Consider the following 17,203-nt stretch of genomic DNA (forward strand, 5'->3'; position numbering starts at 1 on the left):
CTGGGCTCTGTAGTGTTTAGCAAATGTTACTCAAACAGGAGTAAATTGTACATTTGTTTGGGACTATTTTCAGCAGTGTATTAATACACTTTTGGTGAGCTAGTGAGAATTTACACCAGCAGGACGGTATTTGTCGGATTGACTTAATATAATCTACAGTGCCCACGTTCATGATAATGAAGGAGCATGTCACCCATCGCAACTGTGGCTATTGTGCTTTTAAACGTTTTTGGACAACATAATCATAATCTGTTAGTTTATCTACTGTTAGCACAAATTGCAGTTAGGCACGCATAGGCTACATGTACAATGAAAATGTTTCCTTATTGTAAGATGTATTATATTTTATGAATGCGAAAAAACCGCAAAAAATCTAACTTCAATTCAAGGATGGGTGTGCTCAAACATATAGTTAATTCGACTATTTATCTCACTTATATTTCAAATTTGCCCACATATTGTCCTTTGAAAGGTTTATCATGCATACAAAGTTTGTCTGATCCATGTCTGGGATGGACTCTGGAACATAAACATATAATAGACAACAATAGATGAGATAATATGAACAGTCAATTTCCTGTAAAAGCCTCTCTCATTCAACTAAAAAAAACTCAACTTCCCACCACTACAAGTCCAGATCCTGAAATACCCTTCATAGTTAATTAAAATGTGCATTACCTCAGCAGATGTCTTTGTGATAATGTATTATTGAGTTTGCAGAATCTTATGGTTTAGAGAGATACAGTCTGTGGTTTTGCAGCAGACCATCTGTCTCACAATGCGGAAACTAGGGAGTGAAGGGGTTAAGTAAATGATGGTGAGGCCAGGAAAAAATGCACTATTAAGGAAAATGGGGAAGTCAAAACCTTGCTCTCGTAGCTCTGTGGCAGAGATATTTGGGTTGAGGCTCTTGGAATAGTCCACGTGGCACACACCAAAGACTGGCTATATGGGTCTGGCACTGGCGGCTGGTTTCAAGCCCAGAGCACGTTCCAGGGTGGTTCGTATAGCTTGCCAGAGGATGTCAATGTGTGACACACTAAACCAGCATTTTCTGCTGAGGTGAGTATTTAGCAAGCAGCAAACATTTTAAAAGGATGAATAACCTCAAGCAAACTGGCTGCAATTAACTGAAAAAGCATCAAGAAAAGTTCACTTTCACTAGTGGTTTTTAAGATAAAGTGTCACAAGGTGAGTAGGTTGGAATGACACAATGAACAAGTTAAAGATCAGATATATTGATATGATATGATATGCATTTATCTTGTAGGTACAGATGTGGAGCTCGGCACCAGATTGTCAGTTTTAACAGCACAGAGAGACACACAGAAAGCTGAGGGTGCATAGGGAAGTTTCTTATTCAAATACAAGTTTAATAGGAGAACTGTTCTGGGTGTGATGTTCTCCTTCAGTCACAGTGATGTGATATACCAGCTTGTCCAATGCTGGGCTAGTTACTGTAGACAATTCATGGACTTTCTCCACTCCAACTCCTCTTCCTCCTCACTCTTTCCTCTTTGCACATTTGCCATATCTGCTTATGTGAAAATGTAATATTCTAGTGAGGTTGAGGAGACACAAATGAGCCCAAGATAACTCCGAACCAGAGGAAACCTGCAGACAAACATAGCCTGAATCTGAATGAAGTGAATGGCTATTAGAAAATATGTGAGCTCATTAATAAAAGTCACTATAGATAGACAGCCCAAAAGTCTGTCTAAAAGTTAATTTCATCTGGTCCAGAAATCTTATCTTTCTTAGAACATGAAAAAACTCACCCAGCAGCTGAGATCATTTCTTCAGTTTCCAGTGTATATCAACTTCTTTTTTAGAGACATTGGGGTAAGTAACCTTATTTTCTCATATCAGAATATTAAATTATTGTTCTACAAATATATTGTCTTTTAAAGGATAAGTTTAACCTTTGGGAAAATGCACTTATTAGCGTTCTTGCCAAGAGTTAGATGAGAAAATTGAAACAACTGTTATGTCGACGGAAACATTTTTCAACAAAGAGCAATAGTACCTATGACTCCCGGGAAGCATGTTTTTTTTTTTTTTGTTTTTTTTTGTTTCCTGGAATCCAAGTAAAGTCAGCATTCTGTGTTCCCTGTGGCTCCTTTACTGAGTGAGCCTATGTTGCTGTTGAACAAAGTGACTAAGGGGCTGCCAAGGGCAAGTGTGCTAGCAAAGAAGTCTGTCATTTGAAATAAAGTAAGTCATTTATTTCAGGGCATGAGTTCCTCTAGTCATTGGAAAAATATCTATGGTCCTTCTCTCTGCCAACCTTGGGGGCGCACACTCATTGCTCCTAGAAAACAGAGGTGCCAGAAGTGTTGGGCTGCAAGCTGAAGTCCTGCACAGGGGCTCCAAGCTGTCTACATCAACCCAGATCTTTGATATTACTCATGGGTTTGAGATGCTTCACTTCAGATGCTTTAAATGACTAACATCAGAGAGTGTATAACAGTCAAGAAGTAGGAATTTTCAAGTAGAAAAGAAGGAAAAGAGAAAGTTTTCCCATGCAGCAGTAATTATACGTTTGGACATTTACTCAAATCCAGGCTGAAAAAGATGCTTTAGGAAAACCTAATGGAACTACAGTTTTCACAGCTAGTATTCAAGTAGGATCCTAAAAAAAAAACATCCTGGGTGTCAGAGCGAGGCTTGTTTCCACTTAGGTCTTGATGGCACCGGTGTGAAACTGGGAACAGATGTATTGGGTCTCATTAAATCAGGTTGTGAAGTCTTGGCCTGGCAGAAACCTTGCATAAAATAAAGCCAGACATTGCAGATAGCTGCATGCTCTCTAAAGTCTGATTTATCGGACTTACAAAAATAAACTCAGATCAAATACAGCCCTCATATCTTCTGGGAAGCAAAGGCAATCAATATATCCCTTACTTCCCTTTGCATTCTTGGATAATGTCATTAAAACAAAAGACAGGTGATTTATCTCAAAGCAAACGTCCATGAAATTGTTTAATATTTAGCTGTGTTGACTGTGCATTGTGATGCTAGAGCCAAATCAATACAACAAGAGGTCATGTGTCACCAAAGAAGGTTTATAATCTTGGGCTAGATGACTTGTAACTATTTTAGCTTCTTAAAATAACCTGATAGCTGCTCAAATCCACAGAAAATCTGAATGGTGAGTCAATCTGATGTGTGCTTGTGCAAGACATATAGCCCCTGCCTACTGAAGAAGTCTGTCCAGGTCACATGCGGGTCAAACTGAACCATTTTGAAATGAGAAATAAACTGACATCTCCACCAGCATGCGGCAAATACAAAGATCACTCAGTTTGCTGAATGTACAGCTACTGTAAACACAGCGCCTGAATGTGAGTTGACATGCAAGACTTTGTGACAGACTCATAAGTTCCAGCTGGAAACCAGACATGTGCTCTGCCATGCTCAGTGATGGGTGCTGCAGTGTGTGCTGTCTGCAGGAGGCATGTGGAGGAGTGTCAAAGCTGTTGGCACACACACTTTTACACAATCAAGACATCACGTTACACTCCACCTGCACTTGACACAACAGTTAACTCAAATCTGCATGTTGCTGAATTGTCACAATTGGTTCATTCTTGATGTTGGAAATAATAGTTTACCAAAATAAATAAATAAATGAACTCAATATCCACTTACTAGATTTCTTCCAGACCTTTCAGCTACATCTCATTCCATCAGTGGATCACATTTGCTGTGTTGTCACGGAGAGTAAAGAGGAAGTATTTATAAACAAGATTTTAAAAGTATTTATAATAAAATATAAGGTAATCAAGGTTATTTATACATAAATAAATACTTCATATTTTAAATTCATGTTTTGTATGACTTCAGCTATGTTTTATTGTCAATCGTTCATTATCTCTTCACTCACCAAGTACGGATGCTTCACATGGTAAAGTTACTAATAACTTTATAAAGTTACTCTTTACTACAAAAATAAAAAAATCCAACATAAACAGTAAACACAATGACCCATACAGACAACAAATCAAACATTTCAAAAGCTACAAAAAATATTTTAATGCCATTCAAATTATCCTTATATCTGCTACTACTACAAGGTGTATACAGTATGAAAGCATATGTTAGTGTCAATGCAGCAGAGGCATTATAAGAAGGCCTGACGGATCGACACAACGGGAGAGGAAGGCAGTGCCGGTCTGCTCTTTATGAGCTTGACTACAATGCTACAAGCTCCCTTCCCTTTTTCACCAGTGGAAACATGTGATCACACCGTATCCTTTTACATCGCTGATGGGTTTTTCAGCCATTTGCGCTCTGCTGTAATGGAATATCCACTCATGAAAATACACATGGCAAGCTGTTTGAAGATATCAGCCATTCCTTCCTGTCTTTCCTTTTTTTTTTTGTTATTTTCCAATCACAGAACTGCTGGAAAATATGTCAGAGTTTTCCACTCTTTGTGCCAAAGTAGTTTATTTTATTAATATTTGAAGATATGCAAATGAAAATATGTTTCTTACACATTTCATGATTTTCTATACCTTACAACTAAATATGTAAACGGGTGCCTTAAGAAAAGTGTTGGTGTACTTTAATTTCAACTTACAGGAAAATTTATATTTGCCATATAAGACAGCCTTGTAATACTATTCTGAAGGAAAGTTTGTTATATGACATATGACTGAATTTCAGTAATACCTTTGATGAATTAGGCAGTATTGCTATAACAATAGCCTAATATATAAGGGCTGGGCAACTGCTCCTGCGTAACTTCTGCTTTCTTTGTAAACAATTTATAGCTCTTAAAGAAATGCAAAAAATAAACTTCTGGAAACTTAAACAGTTTAGCCTTTAAGTGATAAGAACTCAGACTGCAGTTAAAATAACGTTAACATTTTCCATGTGTCCTCTATAGACGATTTACTTCAATGCCAACATTTAGCTTACTGTGTGTTGATTGATTGAGGTTGACTTATCTCAAAAGTGAGAAAATGAGAAATTGTTGCGGCTTTCAAGATAAATAATTCATCTTAAAGAATATGAGAAGAAGTTTTTGACTGCACTTGCCGCTGTGCCAGCATGTGCCACCTCCTAAACTAATGATATGGCTGGAAATATGTATAAATATATATATAGTCTGGCTGGTTGTAAAGTTCAGTCAAGTTTTTATATGTTAACAGTCTTCCGACTTCTGTGAGACGGTTGTTGGCTGCACACATGTTCAGAAGCACAGCTGTTGGAATTGTCAATGCAACAATGTCAGAATGTGTGTGATGAAAATCTTTGTAGGCAATCCCTTTACTACTAAACAGTTAGAAAAGTCTTCACAAGCGGTTTGAAAAAAACAACCATAATGGTCTTTTTATGCTTGTTGGAGCAGTAAAAGTGGCCCCGATGACTTCAGTCATTTGTCAAAATGCTGACACAGAACTATGGGGGCACACTCATTGTATCTGGGGGTCCTGCATGCTTTAATAGGGCTTCCAAGGAGGTAGTTACTGAATTTTATTTTTGGGTGAACCTTCACCTCCTAAACTAGTCATCACATAGAACTGAAGGGCTATAGTGACACAAAAGCACTGAGTTTTTCAAAAATCTGTTTCGCTTTTTTATATATAAATATTTTTAAATATAAACGTGACTTCAACTTTATGTGTTTGCCATTAATGTGTGAGATTCTTCATATCTCATGGGTGGGGCATTTTAACATTTTATTGTACACTGAATAAATACAGATACAAAATACAAGTAACCAGATAGCAACTTTATCACATTTAAGGTGATATGTCAATGTTGTGTTTACAACTTGTTTCCGCTGCCCCTGGGTGGCCAGAAAAAATCTTGCAATTATTGCAGGTTTAAAGTGGCTGTACTCGAAATAAGTGGGCTGGGATTGCCTTCACACGGCTCTCATAGACCGTTCGCCAACATCACACTCTAAAGTAAAAACTATAGCTCTCACACATGTGCAATGACTACCATCCACAGTCCTCATGTTGAATCACTTTCTCATTTCTGAGCATTCAAATTCCTATTCTGACATCTGTCAGAGAAGGCAGGAGTAAAGGTTAAAAAAGAGGACATGTGATTGCAGAACCATGCAGTATTTTAATCTACTCCACCTCAGTGATGCCATTACATCAAATAACTTTTCTCAGGCCAATACATTTTGGCACTTGAGTCAGGCCCCATGCATGGGCCCCAGAGGGCAGCAGAGCAGGTGTCTCCAGGAAACCTCCCAGTGTTTCACTGACAGTCGGATGTGTCGGTGGGGCCCATAGTTACTTTGCCTGATGGACGAGGCTGTGGAGCCGAGTCCTGGGAGAAACAGACACTGCATACATCAGGATCTCATTACTGGCTTTCTGCACATATACACTGTGTCATATAAAGTTTAGGCCCCAAGCTATGTTGTCATTTTTTTCTGATTTGCACTTTTTTCCAAGAGCCTAAAGCATGCATTCAGAAACTCTGAGTATATTATCTCCTTTCATGACATTCCAACATGCAGTCATCCCAAATTACTTAATGAGATTTAGCGCCTTATTTACCAAAGCCTGCACAAAACCTGAATGGATGCAGCATTTTCCAAGTCAGAGAGTTCTTCCTAATTTATTCAGACCATTTGCACAAATGTAGTCAGTCACAGTTTTCCAGTCAGAACATCAACAAATGTCGATGACTGTGCTGTCTGGTCAAATCATTTGCCCCAGACTTGTTGTGCAGCTGCATCATGTGTTCCAAACATGGCCATACTCTCTTCATTACTCTTTCAAAAACAGTTTTTACTATCACCTGCATATCTGTTTCTGAGCCACGCATTGTTACAATTAATAAATTCACTTTATTATGAGGAATATGCACACAGGCTTTCTCACAGTGAGACCCAAAATGTTAAATGTTGGGAAACGTCTGCCGACCTGTTACCTTAAAAAGTTGTGTACAGTGGTTAAATGAGTGTTAATTTGCTCAGGGAAAAGAGTGAAATGATGACAAAGACTGGCTCATAAATCACACTTATGCAGTGATTTCATTTAATCTTTGGTGCATTCTTTTAACAGCATGTTCATCCAAATTGCCCCTGTGTTGCTGAGCCAAAAGTATACTTCTTCCTGGCTGAAAGCTGTTGGCTTTGGCCCGCTGCATCAACCTGAGTCAGTCTTGACTGAAAAATGTCAACTGCAGCCACTGATTTTTTTTATAAGAGTAACTGATTAATTGGAAAAAAAGGAACAAGCATCAGCTATTAAGAATTTGTTCCGCACTCCTAATAGGATGATTGATTTTTAAGATTGGTTGCTGAATTGGCTAGCTTTCCAGCCTGTCAAAGAAGCATGTAGTCCATCTTCATTACATCTGGTCTTTAGTTTGATCTAGCAAGGAAGCTTTTTTAAATTATTTTTATAGCCTCTCTACTTGATTTAACAGTGGGCGATAAATAAGAGTCGGGGAATGTCATGCAAAAAATGTCAAGAGCCGCACTCAAACTCACGACATTACTCTTAAATGGTATCAAATTGCCTGCAGAGAAGCAACTTTAACAGTATGACATAACTCATTTAATGAAAGCTGACATTTCTTGGAAAAGGGTAACTTCTTGTGGTGAGGTGCCCCCCACACGCATCTTTAAATCCAGTAACCTCATATCAACTGCACTTTTCCACTAAAGAAGCAGTGATATGTGAATGAAACACTCTCCTTCCTGGCTACCCACATTGAGTAGCAGCAGGCCGACTGATGGCTAGCCATTTCAGTTCATCAACCAATTACAAGACAGAGTTTTCACTGTGATTTACATTTTCCATTTAACAGTAGTCATTCTCATGCACTTGCTTTTTGTATAGTTTGGCTTTGGCTATGTCCTGCATTGTTTCAGCTTAAACAGTTCTTAAGACAGTCAGATATTTCAGGTTATTTCAGGTTATTTTGATTCCATGCCTCTAATAGTTTTTTTTTTTTTTTTTTTTTTTACATTTAGGCCTCCAAACAGTGTATTATTGTACAATAAAATGTCTCGTTAAAAGCAAAGGTTAGAGACACAGTTAAAGTCCCCCTCCACACTCAGAAATTGTTTATTTTAATGTCACTTAATGTTCAACCTTCACTGATGTATGTGCAAAGCCTGTCTAGAAGGCTGTTTTCACATTAATCTGCTGAAGGAGGAAAGTTTCTTTGTACTCAACTTAAATCAGAGTTAAAGGTGCTGTAGGTAGGATTGTGAAGATCCAGGACTTAACCAAAAAATTTGAACATCGACAACTTCTCAGTCCCTCCCCCCTTTCTGCTAAAGCCCAAAACGGTCTCCTAAGCCCCACCCCCCACAAGAGAGAATGAATGCGTGTGCATGAGCGGTGATTGACACGCAGTTAGACACCCCCCCCTGGCCCTGATTGGTGCATCTGAACAGGGAGTGGTGGATTTTTGCAAATCGCACTACAGGCTGTAGGTGGTGCCAGAGGAGCCAGATTTTTTTTTTTAAATTACCTGCTTCATGTAGTTCTACTCGAACATAGGGTCAGTTTCAGCAAATATGAAACAGAAAGTTAGTTTTATAAGTCTTCCCTACTGCACCTTTAAACACATTATGCACAGGCATGACTTTGTGACATCATAAATTGTGTGGTAACCAGTCATGGTCCAATATGCAACTTACACACGTGTGAAGTGCCAACTTTAACCCTTCAGCACATATGCTGCGGACAGACCTTTCATTGCAGGATAAAACATCTTGCAATCAGCAGTTAAACTTTCGAAAGTAATCTTATTTGAGGGAAAAAGAGCAGGTGTGCTTTTAATTATTAATAAACAGTTTATTAAACTGTTTTACTATAAAAACTACATGAGAATAATTAGTATTCAAAGCAGAATATTTTTATATATCTTCAAACATGTCTGTAGGGGATACTTTTATTTTGTAATAATTAAATCAGCACCTGTGCTATTTGATACTGCACAAATTGTCCTCTGTCTCTAAAGACAGTAAGAGCTTTACTCCACATAACAACAATAAAGTAGTAGATATACCTGTAACGCATCGTTACTTTAAAATGCATGTATTAATCATGTATGTAGGCCTATTCTCTGCCCTCCAATCTTGTGTACTGATGGCATTTTAACCTCCCCCCCCTAAAAGGAGACTACAACATTAGGATGAAACAAAGAATGTAACCTGGCTTGATGAACTTAATTCCTTTGTGTTTTACCAACAACTGTACTCACAGTAGACTTCATTGCACATAATGACGAAAAAAAAACCATCCTTATACATATTGTCTCCACCAAATCAACCCAGTAAATGCTTCATGTGTGATCAGCATTGAGCTTAACTAAATGAAATGATTATTGTGACTAATCTAAACCAGTCTGACGGAAGTACTTGTCAAATGGTTGCATGAAAGTGAGTTTGATATGCATCAATGTTGACTTTGGCAACTTTGCTATGGGATTTAAAATAGCTAACACGTGTATTAAAACTGTGTAATTCTTCCTTAGTTCACAGTGCAGTGCTTCATCACTTCTGAAGCTACAGAGTGACTTGCACATATACTTACTGAACATTATTCCCTTGAGCCCATTTACACTCTTTGTCTTTGGTATTTGAAGATAAAGGGCTTCCTGAGCTACTTTACTCTATGTTTGGACCTCTGCAGACAGGCATGTCCTCTCTTCAAGGTAATTTGATCGTAAAGGACATGAGAGCTGAAGCATCATGGGACCTGTAAAAGGAGAGCTTGGAAACACTACTCAGCAACCCCCAAAGGTGCAACGGTCACGGGACCCCATTAACCTCCTTTCAGTGGTCTCTGGGTTGCAAAGAAAAATAATCAAACACTGTTTGGTTTGGCATGGAGGTTCCATATAGATAACATATCAAAACATGTGTTTTGCAGGACAAACAGAAAATATATGTGCACAATAAAAAGTCAGATTTGTTATTTACAGTGTGTGCCACAGAGAAATGTATTCGGTTTTTCTCACCTTAAGGGAGCTGTGTTCAATGTATCTTTATTTCCCTCTGGAGTTGGCAAGAGGAAATTGCTTGAGATATTATTTTTGATTAAATTGAAATAAGCATTAAAATTGAATGTCTAGGGTTTGACATCAGTCAGGAAAGGTAAAGTGTAGCTGGTTCACTGTCTGCCCTATCTTACTTTTAGCAGAGCAATGGTACCTAATTTTTTTCTGTGAGAGGAGAATGACTATATAACTTAGTGTTTCAACGAACCAACTCATATAATGTAATTATTAACTGTGGAAAACATGATTGGTTCCTGAGTGTGCTACACTCACTTCAATGTGACTTTTGTTATGCCTCTTGGAGACCATTTAATTTAGGGAAGTGGATTATTTAGCCTGTTAAAGTTACTTATGTTGCAAAGTCAGTGAATATCCCATATTTTAGTGCATATGGGTCAATAAGTCCCATCCTCTAACTATTTTCTTTGGTGCAGTGTTTAATTTAAGTTACACTTTAGTCTTGCTGCTACTAAGAACCAACTCCATTGATGCGCATTTTGACCTCAATCATTTTGGGGTCACCTCCTAAGTAAAATCACTTGAATTCTTACGTACATGCAATGCATTACCAGCAGGGAGAGCTGTCCACCAAGCCAGCACTGTTTACCTGTTGTAATAGCCACAGTAGGCGACATTTTACAGAGCAAAGACTGGGGGCGGGGGCTGCTCTGTAACCGTGGTTGTTACTCATATTCACTCAAAATGAAACAAGGAAGTGACTTTAATGTTGTAACAACGGTTACTTTTATTAACTTCGTGATACTTTTTTGCATTTATGAAGAAAAAAGACCATTGCGCATGTGTCCCACTCCTAGTGTGACGTCCTCGTGCGTTTCCTGTTACCAAATAAAGGCAGCGCAGAGAGAAAGGGAAAACTTAAAGAGGTCGCACTCAGTCCCAGTTTGTGGCACCAGAAACTCTGGAGTCAGGCGGGCTGAAAAGATCGTTTATACATAGCGTGATAAATCAAAATATAGTGATATAGTGGGGGGGGACCTAGTCGCAGTCTGCACACTGTTACCATGGTGACCGATATGAGTATGAAATTAAGTAACATTTTAACAATAGACTATGGCCACAAACGCGTCGATTCAATCAGAAGATAGTATGCCTAACAATATATCTAGTCTGTGGGTGATTTGGCCCAATTCAACTTTTAAAAGTATTGTTTTTATCAGGACGCCATAATCTCGCAACAAGTCCCGATGTTAGTGCAATAACACTCGCTTCAAGGAAGCAGCTGGCTCAATGGCATCCTGGGGTCCAGGCGTGGCTTTCAGATGGGTGTGGTTCCTTGTGTGGGGAAGTTTTATTTGTACTGTAGTTAGACGACTGGCTAGTAGGCTTCACGTGTTGAATGAATGTGACGTGAATTTAGAGTGAGATTAATTTAAAGACTAGTGTTTTTTTCTTTACTTGTCATCTTTGAAAGGTTGAAGGTCTCTGAGGCAGGACAGCTCTGTGATCAAGGTAAATGTCATAGGTTGCCTTAGGTAAGTAACTTGACCTTTATCAAAGACACATCTGTTATTCTGTACATCTGTTAATAATCTTTGCTTTCTGTTTTGTTTGCATTTTGAGCAGTTGTTCAGATGTATTTCCATCTTATCTCACCTACACTACATGCCAATGCTGCCTAAAGAGTTTACTTGTTTGTTATCACTTACCTGGGATATGTAACTTTGTCATCAGTTGCTAATCTACAGTAGGATTGGCCTGACCTTTCAGAGCACATTGATCCTATAACAGAGCATAATTAATAAAAATATTGCCTTGACTTTGAGGAAATGCTCTGACAAAACAACAGTTATGGGATGGGCTATGAATAGTTAATTAAACAGTGCCCCATATCCCTGAAAAGGTCACTGTCAGTAGCACATTTCTGCCCTGCGATTGGCTGTTTATTTATGCAAAATCCAGCTCAAAGGCTCCATTCAGCCCATGAAACGAGAAATTCTAGTTAAAGTAAACCTTTATGTCAGAGTGGGTGTGAAGAGTTGCTGTCACAGCCCGGGCAACACTAGCTGATCTCTCTGTCTGACAGAGCTGAATGATGAAATGTGTCCTCTCAGGTCAAGTGGTAGTTGTGTTTTAATTGATTTGCAACTTTTACAGAATGGCCCTCTTGCAGCAGCTGAAATCCCAGTTTGTGTGCCAGATGATCATCTGGTATGTGTTCCTGGTCAGCGGCCTCATTATCAACCTGTTGCAGATCTGTACTCTACCTCTGTGGCTGGTCAGTAAGCAGCTGGCCCGCAGGATCAACATCAGACTGGGCTACTGCATCAGCAGCCGTAAGTACTGTTCTTACTCTCTGCCACATAGATTATGCTGAAGTCGGCTCTCTGTTGTACTTTTTTTGTTTTGCTGCTGGAAGGAAGAAATCCGTCTTTTAAGTAGTAACTTTGTCGAAATGATTCTGTCGCATGCATGCAGTGAGATTATTAATCAGTCTGTAAGACCACTTCACAAACAAACAAAATGTCTTTGTTCACATAACATAGACTTTGCTACATCATTGTGTCCTAATGATCCTCAGAGATGGTAGCTGCTCTGGAGTGGTGGTCTGGGACAGAATGCACGCTCTACACAGACCCAAAGAGTTATCCACTGTATGGAAATGAGAATGCAATTGTGGTTCTCAATCACAGTCATGAGATTGACTTCCTGTGTGGCTGGACCTTCTGTGACAGATTCGGAGTTCTTGGGGTAAGAGAAAGTATCCCCAAATATCTCCACGTTTGCCCTTTTTTGACTTTGAGGTTGTTTTGTTTTACTTCAGTCCTTAACAAGCTTTACATTTTCATCTTTTTCCAGAGCTCCAAAGTGTTAGCCAAAAAAGAGTTAAGTTATGTACCTGTTATTGGCTGGATGTGGTACTTCCTGGAGATAGTTTTCTGCAAAAGGAAGTGGGAGGAGGACCGAAGGACGGTGGCTCAGAGTCTTCAGAACCTGCGGGATTACCCAGAAAACTACTGGGTATGTTTTGGCCTATGGAAATTCTTATGTTGATGTTTCAGAGATATTTTTGAATAATGGCATTAATAAACAATCTTATTTCCTTTGGCTAGTTCTTGCTTTTCTGTGAAGGAACACGCTTCACACCAAAGAAGCACCAGATTAGCATGCAGGTGGCTGAGAGCAAAGGTTTACCCAAACTGAAGTATCATCTTCTGCCCAGGACCAAAGGATTCTGGATAACTGTCCAAAACCTCAGAGGAACAGGTGAGTGTCCATCATTGATGAAGTGAAAAATATGGCCACCCATAAATATCAAATACTGTGTGGATTTCTTTGAGAGGGATTTGCAGATGAAATGAGTTATACAGTTAACTGTTGCTGTGTGTTTTGTCTCATGCAGTGGCAGCTGTTTATGATTCCACGCTGAACTTCAGAAACAATGAAGCCCCAAACTTGCTCGGAGTTCTTAATGGGAGGAAATATCATGCAGATTTATATGTGAGGTATAAATAAATGTTTTGCTACATGTCATTTCCTGTCTACTGGTGTAATCATTATTTATCGGAGAGATCTGACTTCCCCTCTTCCTTGCAGGAGAATCCCTCTGGAGCTGATCCCAGAAGATGAGGCGGAGTGTGCTGCTTGGCTCCACAAACTCTACCAGGAAAAGGTACAAGTGTGCTGAAGGTGGACGTTTAGCCTTAGGCTTTTTAGCCTCTATCTCATAATTCTAATCTGGCTAATTTTGAGAATTTTGAACTTCCCATCGCTGAAACATTATACAAGGGTGTTACATGTTTGGCTCCTACTACTTTCTAGAGACATTGGCAGCAACATAGCTTTCAAAGAACAAACAAAGTCCTGTTTAAGGACTTTGGTACTGAGTTGTGTTTGCATTAATGTGTCAACAGGATAGCTTTCAGGAGCACTACACACAAACAGGACGTTTCCCTGGCCCCACAGTGAGCCCTCCACAGCGACCCTGGGCCTTGATCAACTGGCTGTTCTGGGCCTGCTTGCTCCTCTACCCACTGGGCCTGCTACTTGCTCAACTGATCAGCACTGCATCGATAACGACCATCTTAGCATCTGTGGCTGTCTGCTCTGCAGGTTGGTTTCATGCAAACTAAAGTGGAGTAAAGTCATCCTGAAATGGGTATAAAGATCCTTCCCTCAAGTTAACCAGCTCCTTTTTGTCCAAACTTTCCACAAAGTAGCAGATTTGATAACTCAAATGTAAGTCCCCCTTTTCTTTGGAAAATCTTATTTATCAGTCCTGGGAGCATGTCACCAACAGCAGTCAGACATGTGCTCACACAGCAAAGTTAAAAATGAATTCATCTGAATAGTTTTACTGAAATGTAAAATGGAGAAATGATTTCTCAAACAGCATGGGTTTATGAGGAGCAGGTTACAGTTTCCACAATAAATAAGTGCCCATGTTTGTGGTTGTAGGTAAAATGACTCATTTTGTTTTCTTGAAAGAGACCAGCCCAATCTTATACTTTATATTTATTTAAAAAGTGTCTGTTAAATTTGGAACTACATTTTAGATTGATCTCAAGACATTGGTTGTTATTCCTTAGCGTCCAATCTCAAAGTGACAAATTCAATCATGTCACTTAGATCCTGAAACCAAATTAAAAAGAGAATTTACTGTGGAAATAACCACGCCCACCACTTCTTTGGGACTCGCTCAAATAAAAATGTACCCTTTCTTAATCTTTCCTTTACAGTTTCACTGGGAGTTCGCTGGATGATTGGCCAGACTGAGATCAACAGAAGCTCAAGCTATGGGAATAAGGAAGTTCATCTAAACAACAACTAAAGACTCCTGAGCTGCTCAGAGCTGCTTCTTTGCACAGCTACTTATATGCAAGCTGTGTAAACATCCATCTGACAGGACTGGTCCAGCAAGTTCAACCTTGTTTCAAAGCACAATGCAGTCTCAACTTAACGCTATACAGCAGAAGTTCAAGATAAGATCATGAAACTGGACCATGGTGGACAGCTTCGTTTGGTAAACTTATGATAAGATTGTAAGGCAAGATAAAATGTTCTCCTTAAATCAGAGTGTAAATATTTGAATAGTCAACACAAATACTGGTAACTAAAGTCAACTTAACCAAGTGTAAAATGGACTACCTCTTTGATTGTGATGTAAAGCATAAATGGCATGTTTCATGTTGGAAGAAAATACACATTTCACTTTTTTTAAACATGGGTTTATTAATATTGTTTGTACACTGTATAAGAGAAGAAGTGGTGGTGTGGTGTTAAAAAATACAAAATCCTTATTTAAGTGATAAAGTATGTACTGTGAGTATTAGAATACTTGGAAAGCAGGAAGGCTTCATAATAGATACTAAAACAATATCTCACCTCGGATTCTACATAATTGTACATGCTTATACACGTGCCTCTGCAAGTTGAGATAAACATGAGGAAAGAGTCATTACATTGAATGAATAGACACACTTCTCTGTTGCATAACATTGACACTCCACGTAGGAGTGAAAACTGATCTACAATGCCTCTCTTTATGACAGGAAAAACTGAGAAAATAACTTAGAGAGTAAGCCTGTCTCCTATCATTGGAGACTCAAATCATACTTGCAGCATCAAAGAAGAAAAGAAGAATCTGTGCATACCCTCGCATCTATGACTACAGCATACTGTGTAACACTTGACAGTGGTATGTAGAGCACTGAGTGACCTTTCCATGAAGCTAGAAACAAATGATAGAAAAACAGTCATACTGGTGGGATTTATCACCCAGTGATACATGCATACATTCAATTGTTAAAATTTGCATCACATACTTATCACCAAGACTACCATGGACCATGGGACATACCTACATTTTTTAAGACATTGGTTGGTGGACATCAATGCTGGTGCATAGCTTTCAGGAGCGCATGGCTGTTCTGTGGGGAATTAATGGAATTGTTGGGTCTTTGTAAATTATAGAGTGTGGTCTAGACCTACTCTATCTGTAAAGTGTCTTGAAATAACTCTTGTTATGATTTGATACTATAAATAAAATGTACTTGAATTGAATTGGCTCTCTGCTCTGCAGGTTGGTTTCATGCGCTCATACCCCAAGGTGAAGTCATCCTGAAATGGTTATAAACGTCCTTTCCTCAATTTAAAATTCTTGGAAACAGCTCTATCAGTCTTTATCACTAAAAAGTTTTGGATATTCTCTAGACATTTGTTGTTAACAGACGCATCTCTTGGCCTTGATTATGTCGGCCATCTGTGACAATTTGTATTTTCCAGCCAAAATTATTGACACATTTTGTTTTTTTTATTTCTCAAAACATTAGGTGCAATCACCAAATCAATATATACTTAGCAGTGCACCATTTTATTTGTCCTCAAAATATTTAGCTATGTGTCCAACAGTGAATAAATGCATCAGCCAGTGCTTCACTGCTACAAAAACTACATTTCCTTATCATTACTTCAGTCAGATGTACAGTGAATGGTGTCAATTGCACTACCAAGTCAAATATGCTTTTGTAGACAACTGAAAACAAAAATTAAATTTTCAACATCTTATCTGGTTGATGTTATTGCTTTTCTTTTCCTTTTTTTTTAATTACTTTTGGGTATTTTATTTCCATTTTATTTTTGGATTGCTGTAACTATCTGATTTTATTTCATGGAAGTCCTGAAATGTTTTTTTTTTTGGTTCAACCATGTAAAGCACTTTCTAACTGTTTTGAAAAGTGCTGTATAAATAAAGTAGCTAAAGTTAAAAGCTTATTTTGGTCCAGATTCACTCTGCAGCCACTTTACCTTAAGGACAGCGCTTTCACAACCTAGTTATCCAACAGTTGTTCTTATAAAGGGCTTCTAACTGCTCCATAAAGCATTAGTACATGATGTTTACCATTAAAGCCATTAGTTACAACTTATAAACGCTTTATAAAGGATGCCTTATTATACCAAAGTTCATACACTGTTGTGAGAATAGATTTTCAGTGTTCTGAAAATAATTTGTATTCAATGAACGCAAACTGAAAAGAACTAAGTAAATAAGGAGGTTTCTCGAAACAACCAAAGACTCCTGAGCTCAGAGCGTTTTCTTATCTGCAAGCTTCTGACACAACAGTAGTCACTAATTGTGACACCTGTAACTTTTGTCTTAACGTTATACTTCGAAAGCTCAAGAGGTCAGATCATGAAACTGGACAGTGCCAGGAAGCTTGTGCTTAACTTGATTTGGAAAATGTAGTAA

The 17,203-nt window shown here is 38.6% G+C and overlaps 1 protein-coding gene across 2 annotated transcripts; it reads left to right on the plus strand.

The window, feature by feature from the left end:
* The first annotated feature begins 11,220 nt into the window (after positions 1-11,220).
* On the plus strand, positions 11,221-15,851 carry agpat4 (1-acylglycerol-3-phosphate O-acyltransferase 4 (lysophosphatidic acid acyltransferase, delta)). 2 transcript variants are annotated; one of them, XM_031302987.2, is made up of 9 exons: positions 11,221-11,489; positions 12,112-12,290; positions 12,536-12,705; positions 12,814-12,975; positions 13,068-13,221; positions 13,358-13,460; positions 13,552-13,627; positions 13,869-14,067; positions 14,694-15,851. In XM_031302987.2, the coding sequence occupies exons 2-9, from the start codon at positions 12,113-12,115 to the stop codon at positions 14,783-14,785; spliced, it is 1,134 nt and encodes a 377-aa protein (XP_031158847.1). In that variant the 5' UTR covers positions 11,221-11,489; position 12,112; the 3' UTR covers positions 14,786-15,851. The 2 variants fall into 2 exon arrangements, with proteins under 2 accessions (XP_031158847.1, XP_031158838.1); XM_031302978.2 differs by having other exon boundaries at positions 11,223-11,466.
* Positions 15,852-17,203: the final 1,352 nt, after the last annotated feature.

This window comes from Sander lucioperca, chromosome 15 (assembly GCF_008315115.2).
Source record: "Sander lucioperca isolate FBNREF2018 chromosome 15, SLUC_FBN_1.2, whole genome shotgun sequence".
Taxonomy (NCBI): domain Eukaryota; kingdom Metazoa; phylum Chordata; class Actinopteri; order Perciformes; family Percidae; genus Sander; species Sander lucioperca.

Excerpts from the sequence above, each read along its gene's own strand:
- agpat4 (XM_031302987.2), top strand. The coding sequence starts at position 12,113 with ATGGCCCTCTTGCAGCAGCTGAAATCCCAGTTTGTGTGCCAGATGATC. Across the intron at positions 12,706-12,813 it reads ACAGATTCGGAGTTCTTGGG|AGCTCCAAAGTGTTAGCCAA; the intron begins GTAAGAGAAAGT and ends ATCTTTTTCCAG. Across the intron at positions 12,976-13,067 it reads ATTACCCAGAAAACTACTGG|TTCTTGCTTTTCTGTGAAGG; the intron begins GTATGTTTTGGC and ends TCCTTTGGCTAG.